The 13,674-nt window shown below is 46.7% G+C and overlaps 1 protein-coding gene across 3 annotated transcripts; it reads right to left on the bottom strand.

The window, feature by feature from the left end:
* Nucleotides 1-6,695: 6,695 nt before the first annotated feature.
* On the bottom strand, nucleotides 6,696-13,228 carry clta (clathrin, light chain A). Of its 3 annotated transcripts, XM_078945323.1 has the most exons (8): nucleotides 12,921-13,222; nucleotides 12,503-12,531; nucleotides 11,636-11,753; nucleotides 10,611-10,722; nucleotides 10,236-10,289; nucleotides 8,537-8,572; nucleotides 7,312-7,556; nucleotides 6,696-7,281 (listed from the first exon to the last, which is right to left on the bottom strand). In XM_078945323.1, exons 1-7 carry the CDS (start codon nucleotides 13,096-13,098, stop codon nucleotides 7,385-7,387), a joined length of 699 nt encoding a protein of 232 aa, XP_078801449.1. In that variant the 5' UTR covers nucleotides 13,099-13,222; the 3' UTR covers nucleotides 6,696-7,281; nucleotides 7,312-7,384. The 3 variants fall into 3 exon arrangements, with proteins under 3 accessions (XP_078801449.1, XP_078801476.1, XP_078801487.1); XM_078945350.1 differs by lacking the exon at nucleotides 8,537-8,572; XM_078945361.1 differs by lacking the exons at nucleotides 8,537-8,572; nucleotides 10,236-10,289 and having other exon boundaries at nucleotides 12,921-13,228.
* Between the last annotated feature and the right edge of the window lie 446 nt (nucleotides 13,229-13,674).

The following is a 13,674-nucleotide window of genomic DNA, read 5'->3' as shown; positions in this document are numbered from 1 at the left end:
CATCCATCCACCCATCCTTCCATCCACCCATCATCCATGCATCCATCCATCCATCCATCCATCCATCCATCCATCCATCCATCCACACATCATCCATCATCCATCCATCCATCCACCCATCCTTCCATCCACCCATCATCCACCCATCATCCATCCATCCATCCATCCACCCATCATCCATCCACCCATCATCCACCCATCATCCATCCATCCATCCATCCATCATCCATCCATCCACCCATCATCCATCCATCCATCCATCCACCCATCATCCATCCATCCTTCCATCCACCCATCATCCACCCATCATCCATCCATCCATCCATCCACACATCATCCATCCATCCATCCATCCATCCATCCATCCATCCACCCATCTTTCCATCCACCCATCATACACCCATCATCCATCCATCCATCCATCCACCCATCATCCATCCATCCATCCATCCATCCATCCATCCATCCATCCATCCATCCATCCATCCATCCATCCATCCACACATCATCCATCCATCCATCCACCCATCCTTCCATCCACCCATCATACACCCATCATCCATCCATCCATCCATCCACCCATCCATCCATTCATACCAGATGCACGAGCCACCTCAACTCCTCTGGACGTGGAAGAGCAGCGGTTCTACTCCGAGCTCTCTCCAGGTGACTTAGCTCCTCCCCCATCTCTAAGGGAACGCCCAGCAACTTTACAGAGTAAGCTCATTTGAGCTGCTTGTATTCGGGACCTGGGTCTTTGGGTCACGACCCAGAGCTCATGACCATAGGGGAGTATTGGATTGAAGATCCATGGGTAAATTGAGAGCTTTGCTTTCTGGCTCAGCTCCCTTTGCATATGATTCTCAGTGTGAGTATTCCATGATTTAGGTCCATGATACACTATGTTACCAAAAGGATTGGCTCTCCTGCCTTGACTCACATATGAACAGAACCCATAGAGCTCAGTATGATGTATTTCACCTTCTGCAGCTTTTACAGCTTCAACTCTTCAGGAAAGGGTGTCAACAAGGTTGAGGAGTGTTTCCAGGAATTGTTGACCATTCTTCCAAAAGGTCATTGGTGAGGTCACACACTGATGTTGGTGGAGAGACCTGGCTCTCAGTCTCTGCTCTAATTCATCCCAAAGGTGTTCTATGGGGTTCAGGTCAGGACTCTGTCCAGTTCATCACACCAGACTCTGTCCTCCATGTCTTCATGGACCTTGCTTTGGTCACTGGTGCACAGTCATGGCGGAAGAGGAAGGGGCCGCTCCAAACTGATCCCACAAGGTTGGGAGCATGGAATTGTCCAAAATGTTTTGGTATCCTGTGGCTTGGATGCAGCTGGAAACCCATGAAGCTCTCTGCATGTTGGACTTGGGCTAATCTGAAGGTCACATGATCTTTGGAGCTCTGTAGCATCTGACTGCAGAAAGTTGGTGACCTCCTTGACCTTCAGCATCTTCTGACCCCTCTCCATCAGGTTACGTGGTCGACCACTTGGTGGCTGAGCTGCTGTTGTTCCCAAACTCTTCCATGTTGTTCTCATAGAGCTGACAGCCAACTGTGGAAGATTTAGGAGCGAGGACATTTCACCTCTGGTTTGTTGCACAGGTGGCGTCCTATGACAGTTCCACGCTGGAATTCACTGATGTTTGTAGAAACAGACTGCATGTCTGTGTGATGATTTGTTACACCTGTGGGCAGAACAAGAGATTAGGACACCTGTTCCGCCCACTGCCACCATTCTGATCATTTGGATGCGTGACTGAATACTTTTGGTATTATAGTGCATCTTATAGAGATTTGTTCTTTTGTACAGAGGTAGATGTAGTTCAGGAGCCTGTCGCGTTGAATGGTAGTGAATCTGCAGAACGTAAAATAATTTATGTGTGAAGGCCAACTGGTATAGTGGAGCACCATCTACTAATGTACAGGCCAGGAGCACATTAATATCATAAATGTCTAATTTCTTCAATTTATTAATTAAAGGTGCAGTGTGTGAATTCCATTGGAGAAAGTTACAATTCTCACAATTTAATTAACATTATTTTGTATAAGTATCCTCTTAACCCTTGTTCTATCCTAGGCACTTTAACGTTGGGAGGTGGGTCATCTAGACCCATTAGACAGTGCTCTGAACCTTTTTTCTTCAATGATTTGTGATCTTCACTTGTGTCCATGGATTACATGAAATCTTTCCACCTTTATCCACTTTTGTCATGGTAGGGAAAACACCTCAATGGAAGGGGGGGGGGGGTCATAGGATAGCACAAGGGTTAAGGTGCATCCTCAAGCAGTATTGCAGTACGTTAAGTAAGGGTAGACTAAACTCTGACATACCACTAGGAAACATTTTGTTGTCCTGAGGAGAGTTTTTCTGTGTCACCATGGATGCAGGTGTCGGACGGTCCTAAAGCTGCCATTCCTGACGAGTCTGCAGTCAATCCTTCAGGGAGGGTACCAGGGAGGTCTCTTTAAAGACCTTCTAGGTAAATTCTTCTTTCCATACAGCCTTCATGGCAGCTGTCCAGTGTTTTCCTTATCAAGAAATACAGTTTGGGAAGTAACAGACGGTTTGGGGCTTTGGGTCTTGTTGGGACCTTTTACCTTCAAAAGTGAAGCCAGATCCTTAAACGTCTCGATAAGATCTAGACCACAGTTCTTCCTTTCTCGTCCTTTGAGAAATCAAACAAGTCAGAAGTCTTCAGCATACTAAGACCCCCACCCCCATGCGGCTCCATCAGACTAACCTCATGACAAACAAAAAAAGCCCTGTAGTTATTTCAAAGTTGAAGCAGCTGACGTTTTTGGTGATGTCTCCTGTTCCATGGGACTGTGATAAGACACACCTGAACCCTTCATTCTGTGAGAAAAGACATGTTTGTGTTCAGAGCAGACACATCCTGACCTTGATGCTTATCTTGGACTGTTCCATCTCTTTCAGGCAGATGCAGTTTCCAGGTCACCCTCATCGCTGCCATGAAAATCCTGTTGTTGCTGTTTTTAACATATTTTTGCAGCATTTTTCCCATGGAGGACATGAAGAAAGGAAAATTTAGAATGAAACTGCATTTCTGAGGATTTCTTTATTTTAATTGTTGTGGGAAGATGAAAACATTCCTGAAAAAGATCATATTTGTGACAGAAAATACGGTGGGCGGGGCCACAAGCTCCCTGCTCTGAGCTCTCAGCAATGGGGAGAGGAAGTGGGGGTGGGGTTGCTCCACACCAACAGTCCCACCCACAACTCAGAGGTGAATGTTTAATGAACTCCTGCTGCTCTGCATAAACTAAGTTCTAGAAAACGACCCAAAAACGACAGAATCATTACAAAAAGACCGCTGGGAGGGATTTGAAAACATTTGAAGATGATCAGAGTGAAACTTTAAAAATCCATAGAGACTTTTTGAAGACCTGGAAAACGGACCTTAGTGTTATTTGAAGTGTTTAGATACAAAATAACTCGGATGTAAAGATTAATCAATGAATCGATTCATCCAACCAGATTGATGCGAGTTGTTTGTCAAAATGACTTAAATCGTTATAAATCATTTTGAAATGAGACAAACCAATAATATTGGAAAATACCATTTGGACCGAGGTCCAGTAGGTTTATTTTACTATGAGATAAAACCGACCAATCACAGCGGACAACACACACGTGATGTCATCAACACGGATCAGTCCATCATTCCAGTCCAATGTGTGGGCAGACTTTGAAAAAGAATCATATTTGTGAGATAAATGAGGGAAAGTTTTTGTTGCTAACCTCCCAAATATACCATATGCTTTGAAAAAGCAGAAAGGAGTCCTAGAATAGAGCCATGTGGAACACCACAAGCTTATCAAATTTTTGTTGTGTGGGGAAAATTTAGGGAATTGTTTTTAATACTTGCCAAATATTTATTTTTTAAAGCAGCGATTGTAAAAATGTACAACTTCAAGCTTAATGATATACACTGGAAAATATACAGATTCTGGAAAATATACAGTTTAGGTTGTTTTAGACGTATCCTCAGCATTTGACACTGTAGATCATAAAATACTGTTGGGCAGATCAGAAAATGAGTTGGTATTGCTGGATTTGTTTTAAAGTGGTTTACCTCCTACCTGACTAACAGAACATTCTCTGTTTATATTCATGGTATACTTTCTGATACCTCTCCACTCCTACGTGGTGTTCCCCAGGGATCTGTTTTAGGACCACTGTTGTTTTTAATGTACATCTACCCACTTGGAAAGCTTTTAAATAACTTGAAAAATGTGTCATACCATTTCTGTGCTGATGATATTCAGCTATACTGCTCCTTCAATGACTCAGAACTCCACAAACTTACGGAACTACTAGATTGCCTTGCCGGTGTTCAATCTTGGCTCACAAGTAACAGCTAAATCAAGAAAAGACGGAAACACTAATAGTTGCCCCAGAAAACACAATCCCAATAATTTCCCAGCATCTTGGTTCTTTGAGCTCCTCTGTACAGCCCTGTATCAGAAATCTTGGCGTCTGGTTTGACCAGTCAATGTCTTTGGACCGTCATTCCAGCCTTTTAATTAGAAATTGTTTGATCATTTATGTAACATAGCCAAACTACAAGCCATGCTTTTATTTCTTCTCGTTTAGATTATTGTAATACTCTTTATAATCGTTTTAATTCTTAGCCGTCTTCAGTTAGTTCAAAACACTGCTGCAAGGCTTTTAACAGGATCTGACAAAAGGGAACACATTACCCCCATTTTATTCTCCTTGCACTAGCTCCCAATTACCGTAAGTGGCTTATCGATTTTAAAACTTTAGTTTTACCCTTTAGAGCTGTAACCCTTGTGTTATCCTAGGCACTTTCACATTGGGAGTTGGGTCATCTAGACCCACTAGACAGTGCTCTGAACCTTTGTTCTTCAATGATTTGTGATCTTCACTGGTGTCCATGGATTACATGAAATCTTTCCACCTTTATCCACCTTTGTTATGGTAGGGAGAACACCTCAATGGAAGGGGGGGGGGGGGGTCATCTAAGATAGCACAAGGGTTACATGGACAGACCCCAAAATATGTATCAGACTTGCTCTGTCCCTACGCTCCGATCAAAATCTTTTAAAGATTTTTAGGACCAAATATAAAACCAGAGGTGAGCGGTCGTCCCAGACTCTGGAATGCCCTCCCTCTGTCCCTTCGTGTGTCCGACACCATCGATTTTTTTAAAAGTCAACTGAAGACACTTTTATTCATAAATACTTTTAGCTGACTGGTTTCATTATTTTTATTCTACGTTTATTCTTCTTTAATTTAGTTTTGCTCTACATCATATTTAATTGATTGTTTTTCTGCTTTTACTGTATTGCATGTTTTTTATAAACTATTATAAACTACTAAAATATTTATTATATTTAATTTATGTATTGTATGTTTTTTTTATGGGCGGCCGTGGAGCAGCGGTAGGGCGGTCGACCCATGATCGTAAGATTGCAGGTTCGATTCCCACCTTGCATGCCCATGTGTCGAAGTGTCCTTGGGCAAGACACTGAGCCCCACCTTGCCTCTGGTGGGAGGCTGGCGCCAGTGTTTGACAGCGGAGCCGCCATCAGTGTGTGACTGTGTGTGTGCATGGGTGAATGGGACTGACTGTAAAGCGCTTTGGGCCTTCAATTAAGGTATCTTAAGGTACCATCTACCATTTACGCCATTTTATTGTTCAGGGCTTTGTGATTTTATGTGAAAGGCGCTATATACGGTAAATGAAACTTATTTAATAAAGTCATGTGACCATCCAGTGTCTAGAATGTTCTAAGAATGTTCCCTTTGGATTCTTTGGATGTGGAAAAACAACAGTGGTGAACTTTAGGAAACTAACATGTGAATGGATTTGACATTCATTCTAGTTTACTTGTTGGTTTGGACACAGATTTCATTTAACTTGATGATCTGGAAGAAATCCAAGAATCTGGAAAACTGTTCAGTAGCAGGAATTTCTGTCTGGAAGTTTGGATGAAGAGGATCTGGATCCACTTTAGGGCAGAGGATCTGGATCCACTTCAGGGCAGAGGATCTGGATCCACTTCAGGGCAGAGGATCTGGATCCACTTTAGGGCAGAGGATCTGGATCCACTTCAGGGCAGAGGATCTGGATCCACTTCAGGGCAGAGGATCTGGATCCAATCGGATCGTTCAAATGAAGTTACAGCCATAAAATCAGGGAACACTGGTTCTGCGTTCACCACTGGGACGGTTCCGTGTGACGTCCAGCTTTCTATCCTGTCAGAGCTTTGATTCTGCTTTGAAATATTTAGATTTAGAATTCTGCAGAGTAAAACCTGTTGCTGAGATCCAACAGTCCAATCCCATCTTTTCCCTAAAATGACATTTGTCTGAACCTACATGTCAGTGTTTAGTTCACAGCTATGAGAAAGCCAAACACATTTGAGCTGCTTTACAGAAGAACACGGTTGATGAAGACCGGGCTGGGAGAAAGGGCAGGTCATCTGGAAGAAGCCGTGCGCATCCGTGTGCCGTGCGCATCCGTGTGCCGTGCGCATCCGTGTGCCGTGCGCATCCGTGTGCCGTGCACATCCGTGTGCCGTGCACATCCGTGTGCCGTGCACATCCGGTTGGAGCCAGAATGACGTTTTTCTTTGACCCAAAATCTTAGAAATCAAAGGTTTTCAGAGCAAAAAGGTAAGAAAAGACAAAAGCGGTGAACAGTACAGCAGTTTACTTCATTCTGAGATTGAAATCAAATGGACGATGAACACTCTGGTCAGTCTGGCCTTCTGTTCCAGTGACATGTTCTATATACTGTATATATTCTGCATATGTACATAGGTACACTCATAAAGTACACACTACTCAGGTTTTAACACACACAAACATGTAATGGCTGGACTTTGTTCAGTTGTGACGGGAGAACAGAGGCTTCAATATTCAAATGCATAGATTGGAACAACATGCCACAAACTGCTACTACACACTACACACACAGCATTTGGAGTTTTGCTGGAGTTTGGTCCTCAGAGAACAAGAACACAACTTTGGACAGCTTTTTAAAGAAGGTAAACCGGACAGGTGTGTGAAGGACAGGCAGATGACCGTTTCTGGACCCCCCCCTCCGGCTGGCTCTGACATCACCACACATAAAAAACACTTTGGGGGCTTTTGCTGTTAGAAGTGTAGCACAAACAAACAGGAACCTTCCCTTTTAGTGTCCCAACACCAAATCTACAGTGAAACCACAGAACCGGGCCGAACGGGTTCTTCATACAAGCTTTAAAGTGTGTGTGTGTGTGTGTGTGTGTGTGTGGGGGGGGGGGGGGGGGGGGGGGGCAGGACCGTTCTCTTGATGTTAGCAGATGAATGGATGTGTGGAGGGAGGAGGGTGGAAGACGGCCTAGCGGACCAGGGGGGACTGCTTCAGGGAGATGAGCACGGAGCGCATGCGGGACACGTCCTTGGCCTGCTTACTGGACTTGGGGTTGAAGTCGCAGAGCCGGGCCACCCGCTCCCACTCGGTGCCGGGGTTGTTCTCGTCCAGGTCTGAAATCATGGCTTCCTCGGCCGCCCTGAAGGTCACACGGGGGAGAAAAGCCGTCAGCGGAGGGACAGATGGAGGACGGACATAGAACGGCCAAAAGAAAACCTCTGCTGAGCACCAACGCAGGTTCTGAACTCAACGGTCCGGTCAGAACCAACACCACGGCTTCTCTTCTGCAAATGAGATGAAATGTTGGTTCAGCGCCAGGACGACGTCAGTCTGGGCTTTGAACTCAGCAGAGACCCCTCAGGCCGGCAAACCCCGTCACCACGGAGACCTCGCTCAACAGCCGCCACGGCCACAGCCTACGACCTGCAGCACCCGACTCCGCCCCCACCCTGACGTACACACACCACTACACAAACAACACTTTGAACATCAATCAAAGGTAAAGCTTTCTTTGCTTGGTAGAAATGGGATTCCGTCTGGCCCTGAGGGTCTGGACCCGACCCGACCCGACCGCTGCTGCCTGGTCTGGATCTCGTCGACAAAGAACCAAGTATTGACATGATGAGCTCATCTCGTTTTTGTGTTTTTAAACCAAATGAGCAGGAAGCATTGCTGGACCTGAGCCATGCATGCTGTGGCAAAAGAGCGCAGCGAGAAAAAAAAAAAAAACAGGTCTCAGCGAGTCACCGATCTACTTCTCTGACAAGGGGATCAAACCAGCGACACCGGGAACCGCAGGTCAGCGCCCACAACAGCCCACCCACAAACCCAAACCTCCGCCTTCCTGCATCTCTATTTTCTTTTTAGAATTTCCCAGCCTGCTTCTGAATAAAACCAACTACAAACTAAGACAGGGCACACACAACAACGAGCCAACCCACAACAAATACACAAGGAACTGAGGGGGGACAACAAACATCTACTGACACAAGATTTACCCCACAGGGAGGCAAACCAGGAGAAACACACCAACACACTCACCAAACTCCATCTATACTGGATAAGAATGACAGAATCAAACCAGAATGGGGAGGTTCTGGGTTTCTTTGGTTACTTAACTGGTCTAGGCGGTAGCAAGGATGGTTTATGTGTGTGCTTAAGGTGCAGAGGGAGAAACAAGGAGAAACAGTTTCACCATCAGAGTTCAGATCAACAGAGAAGATGGGAAAGAAAAGTCAGAAGAGACAAACAAATGTGCCGAAGACGACATGCAAGTGCAGCTGGAGCTCCGCCCCTCTGGAAGAGTGGGCGGCGTGCAGCCTTTGCTTTGGAACGTCATTGAAGCTTGAAGCTTCTGCAGCTTCAGCAGTTAATGCAAAGCTGAGAGAGAAGGGAGGGTTCCACAGACCCACGTGGGGGTCAGAGGTCGCATGGAGAAGAATGGGGGACACTGACCGTCACTCCACCACCAGAACCACATCCCTGCATGTGGTTCTGCATAAAGGTCAGAACGGACCGGATGGAAGTTCACCACAAAGGCTGCACCCTTCCAGCTGACGTCACCTCAGCACGTTAGCATGCCACGCCCCCAAACTGACCAGCTGTCAGCTCAGCACGTTAGCATACCACGCCCCAAACTGACCAGCTGTCAGCTCAGCACGTTAGCATGCCACGCCCCCAAACTGACCAGCTGTCAGCTCAGCACGTTAGCATGCCACGCCCCCAAAATGACCAGCTCCAGGCGTTACGACGCCCACTAAGCTAAGCAGCAGTTTGAAGCAGTTGTGTTTTCACAGCCAGCACACCCCCCCCCCCCCCCCCCCCCCACACACACACTATCCCGCTGTGTTCTGCAGGGATGGCAGCAGACACGCCCACATCTGCGTCTCAAAGCGGCGTCTGAATGTTCGACCAGTTGAACCCAAACAGAAAAACGTCCTACAGATTCAGGAAAACGTTCCTCCTGCAGAAAGGAAGCGGGAATGTTGGACACAACTGCTCCAAAGCCGTGTAAACGTCATGCAGGAGGTTTCAGCCGCTTCAGACTGCCTGACATCTTTAAATGCATTTGGAGGGTTTGGAGCATCAACACCAGAAAACAAGGATGCATGGGGAAGCGTGAGAGTGAAGGACTAGCATGGAAACGAGGGGGAAGTAGACCGACGGGGGACAACAGACCGTCATCTGGCCCAGGATTATAACCCTGATCTCAGATCAGATCTGGTTTTGTTTTGCTTTCTAATAATTTGCTGCAAGATGGATAAATGAGCAACCTGAACACGAAACAGAGAATTTCCCTTTAAATTAGAACTCCAGCGTCTTAATGCTCCTCTTTGCTATTCCTGCTCTTTATTTGCTGTTTTTAAGCGTTTCCACAAATTAGACATAGTCATCGTTTGCATTGGAGCTCGACGAGTGGCTGTGTGATCACTGAGAAAAACAGAAGAATTTACAGAAACGCTCAGCACAAAGGAGAAAATCCTAAATATTTATTCACTGCAGTTTGAAAAAAAAAAAAAAAGAGGCCAATTAGTTTCTGCAGTCAGATTAGCTGCAGAATCCCACCAAAGCCCTGAATTCAGTCTCAACCACAGCAGGCCTGTGCTAGAATATCACTGAAACGCCTCTGCAAGCCTCCAAAAGGATCGGTCTACCTCTGGGGAAGCTGGTCCATGCAGACGCGGGGCTGAAGCTAAGGTCCACACTGTTCACACCGACCAGCACGCACAGGATTCTGACTAATGAAGGACTGATGGCGTGAAGCAAACAGAAGCAGAAAGGATGGGAATGAAGGGAGGATGCTAGTGGAGCCACATACACATAACCAATGAGCTCAGAGAAGGGCTGCTTGTAGAAGTCTTCATCCAGAACCCTGGACAGACATCAGGAAGCAGAGCAGCAGGTAAAGGGAGAAGATTGGAACACAGCATTGTCAGTCAGCACACAGTGAAACATTTGATCATCAAGAAGGACTTTTACACCTGCCACCAGCTCAGAGGAGAGGAAAAAGGCAGAACCAGAGTCTGAGCTGAGAACATGTGTCTTTACACACGGCTAACACTACATGCAGACACGCCTGGAAGAAGACATTTCTGTTCTGGAAAAGCGGCACATTTCAATCACTGTGCAGCCTCACCCCCACGGATCATTATTTAAGCTTAGTTTATGCTGTCCTGCACGTGCGCCCCCCAACCTGTTGTTGGTCTTGGTCTTCTCCAGCTGCTCGTTCTGCCTGGCGTGCCACTCCTCCAGCTCCAGCTTGGCCTTCTCCTTCCACTCAGACTCCTGCTTACGCGAGTTAGCATCTGTGGAGACGCGGCAAAGCCGAGAACGGTGGAAAGGTGAAGACGACGAACGGAAGGAGCAATGCAGACGAGGGTTAGCGGGAGACTTCTCAAAACCTTAAAGCCCCCCCCCATGAAAGCACTGCTTTAACTGCTTCTTGTAGCATTTTTATGAGCCAGAAAATAAAGCTCAAATTTATATTTCAGAGTATTTATTCAAATCGTTGTGAATCAGGAGCAGACGAAAAAACGCCCTTTTAAAAAGATCAAATTAGTGAGGTAGAAAATTCACTGGGCGGGGCCAAAGTCTCCCTGCTCCGCCCCTTTCTGATGCAAACTAACAGATCTATGAACGTCTTTGTTTGGGAGCCGCCCATTTCCTGACGTCATCCTCGGCAGCAGGTCTGCGTTTCTCCCAAAGATGGATGTTTATGGAGAGAAATTAGACTCAGTCGGATTTGTGCGTGCGTAATTCTTGATTTGTGCGTAAATTAGGATTAAATTAGGATAGGAAAATTCTAATGACCGAGCATTCCACTGGTATTTAAACGCAGCACTTACGGACGAATTTGTGAGACGTGAAAACAGTCTCACGGTAGATCCGTGCGTAACTTCGTAAATTGCATTTTGTATTTTTTTCATTTTATATTTTTTTAACTTATACACAAAACGTATTATGTGAGTAACAAATCACGCAAAAATCCAAATTTATGCACAAATCCTAATTTACGCACAAATCAAGAATTACGCACGCACAAATCCGACTGAGTCTAATTTCTCTCCATAGATGTTCATATTGTTCATGACAGCGTTTAGCTCCACGGAGCAACAATGAACAGATGTTTGGGGCGGGGCTTTAACAGTAAAGGGGTTGGATGGGTTAGAGGTGACAGGATAACAGTGGTGGATGACCTGCTCCTAAAATGAGACGTACCTAGTACCTCCAGCCTCTCTCTTTGCTCCTCCCTCCATTTGCGCAGACTCTCAGGCTCAGCCTGCAGCCGGTCTGCAGTAGAAATGGCTGCATACGCATCAGATGGACCGTTGCTTTCCTGCCAAACAAAAACTGTCACATCACAGCCGTTTGCAGCTTTGCTCCAGCAGTTATAGACCAGCCATGACATCCTCTATCCTCAGCTTTTCCACTTTCTGCTGTGAAAACTTGGCTTTTCCGGTTTTCAGAAGACTAGCAGGATATTCACTTCAGAAGTTAAACCTTGTTGTTGTGAGAAGTCCTGACTGTGCAGAGAGAAACTGTTGCAACAGCGGCACAGGAAAAGGAAGCTGAAGTCATCAGCAGCCGGCTGCAAACATGCAGCTCAGCAGAACTCTGGACTTTACCACATAAAAGCCTGGAGAGACACAGCAGCAGCACAACTACACACCTCAGTTTATGACTAGAGGAAAACTGTCCTCATGCAGTTTGAGGAACCCAACAGATCAGCTTCCAGTTCTGTGAGGATTCAGCTGAAGCCCACTCACACCACCAGAAACCTTCTTTAGGGGTTCGTTTGTTTTATGTGAGCAGACAATGATTCTCTAATCCAGGCAGCGGCTCTCATTCTACATGACATATATCTGCACACAGATGCCCTCCTGACTACCAGCAACGGCCTGAATTACCCCACATTTCTCCCAAGCACTGCTTCCTGCTGATAACTGCTTTCGGTGTCTACAGAGGACATTTGGGATTTTCAGTGATGCAAATGTGAAGGGCTGGGGCTCTGGGAAATGTAGTTTCTGGTGGACTGACTGATCCAACAGCAGGAAGTGAGGGGGATGATGGGAAATGAGGCTTTACCCCGTGGATGTCTCCGTTGATAACACCATCTGCGGAGGGACAAAAGAGGACGGTTAAGCGGGAACATCCGACACTAAAGTACAGAAAATTAATGTCCTCTTTGATCAAACTTTCGCGCGATCATCAAAATGCTAGCATTAGCATTAGCCGAGCCTTCCCATCATGAAAGGAGCCGCCAAGGCCAAAGGCTGTGGGTCAGTGTCCTCCAGAACACCACAGAATGAATGACACCGCTCTAGAACGCACCGAACCCGCTAGCAGAGTTAGCATTAGCCACCGGCGGACCGACACGGGTCTCAAATGACCCGGCCGTTGCGCTCACGAGACCGTCACGGAGCTCCGCGCGCCTCTTCGCAGTTGCATCGTCAAATTCCCGCCGACCGAGAGAACATTGCTGTATTTGACCACGGGGGCTCACCGCCGGAGTCTCCCAGGGAGGGGGGCACCTCTCCTCCGTCCAGGATGCTGAAGCCCTCGTCGTTTTCAATCCCCGCGATTTCGCTCTCCTGCTGAGCCAGGAAGGCGGCGGCGGGGTCCTCCTCCGAGCCGACGCCGTTCCCGGCGGCGGGCGCGTTGAGCAAGTCAAAGTCGTCCATTCCGGTTGAGTCTGGGAACGGAGAAACGTCAGAAACGGCGAGCAGGTGTATCCGTACACGAAGACGCAAAGCGGGGCGGACGGCGGGGAGAAGACGTGGGTTTAGCAAAGCGGAAGTCACACTCTGACCAATCACAGAGCAGGAAGGATGACTGACAGTCCTTACAGCCAATAGCGCGACAGATGCCTCAAAATAGGACCAATGGGATTCTCTAGTCTGTCTGCGTGGGTCCCATGACCTGCTACGTAAAATCACAAACTGTTTAAAAACCCTCTGCAGTTCTGATCTACGCTTATCATTCATTTACCGACTATTTTGCTGAGTCCATTAGAAAAGAATCAGAAAAGGTTCCGTAAGAATATTGTCGGTGAATTCTGTCTGTTCAAGGTTCGGGTTTTGTCAATGCAGTTCTGGTGAGGTGTGTCCGGTTCAGGTGAGGCTGGTATTGTGTCCTCATGGTGAATTATTAACACACCAGGCCAGCCTCGGAGGCTCAAATGAAGGAATCAGCAGACGACGAACACAGAGAACAAAGCAACATTCAACCGAACCGTCATCACAGACAGACAGCGTTCC

Source organism: Oryzias latipes, chromosome 1 (assembly GCF_053564925.1).
Source record: "Oryzias latipes strain Hd-rR chromosome 1, Olatipes_Hd-rR_3.1".
In the NCBI taxonomy this organism is placed as follows: Eukaryota; Metazoa; Chordata; class Actinopteri; order Beloniformes; family Adrianichthyidae; genus Oryzias; species Oryzias latipes.
This window is presented reverse-complemented; position numbering and strand designations above follow the sequence as displayed.

Coding starts and splice junctions, on each gene's coding strand:
- clta (XM_078945323.1), bottom strand. CDS start 13,098: ATGGACGACTTTGACTTGCTCAACGCGCCCGCCGCCGGGAACGGCGTC. Junction 10,723..11,635: donor AGAGAGGCTGGAGGTACTAG/GTACGTCTCATT, acceptor GCGTCTCCACAG/ATGCTAACTCGCGTAAGCAG. Junction 10,290..10,610: donor AAGACCAAGACCAACAACAG/GTTGGGGGGCGC, acceptor ATGTCTGTCCAG/GGTTCTGGATGAAGACTTCT.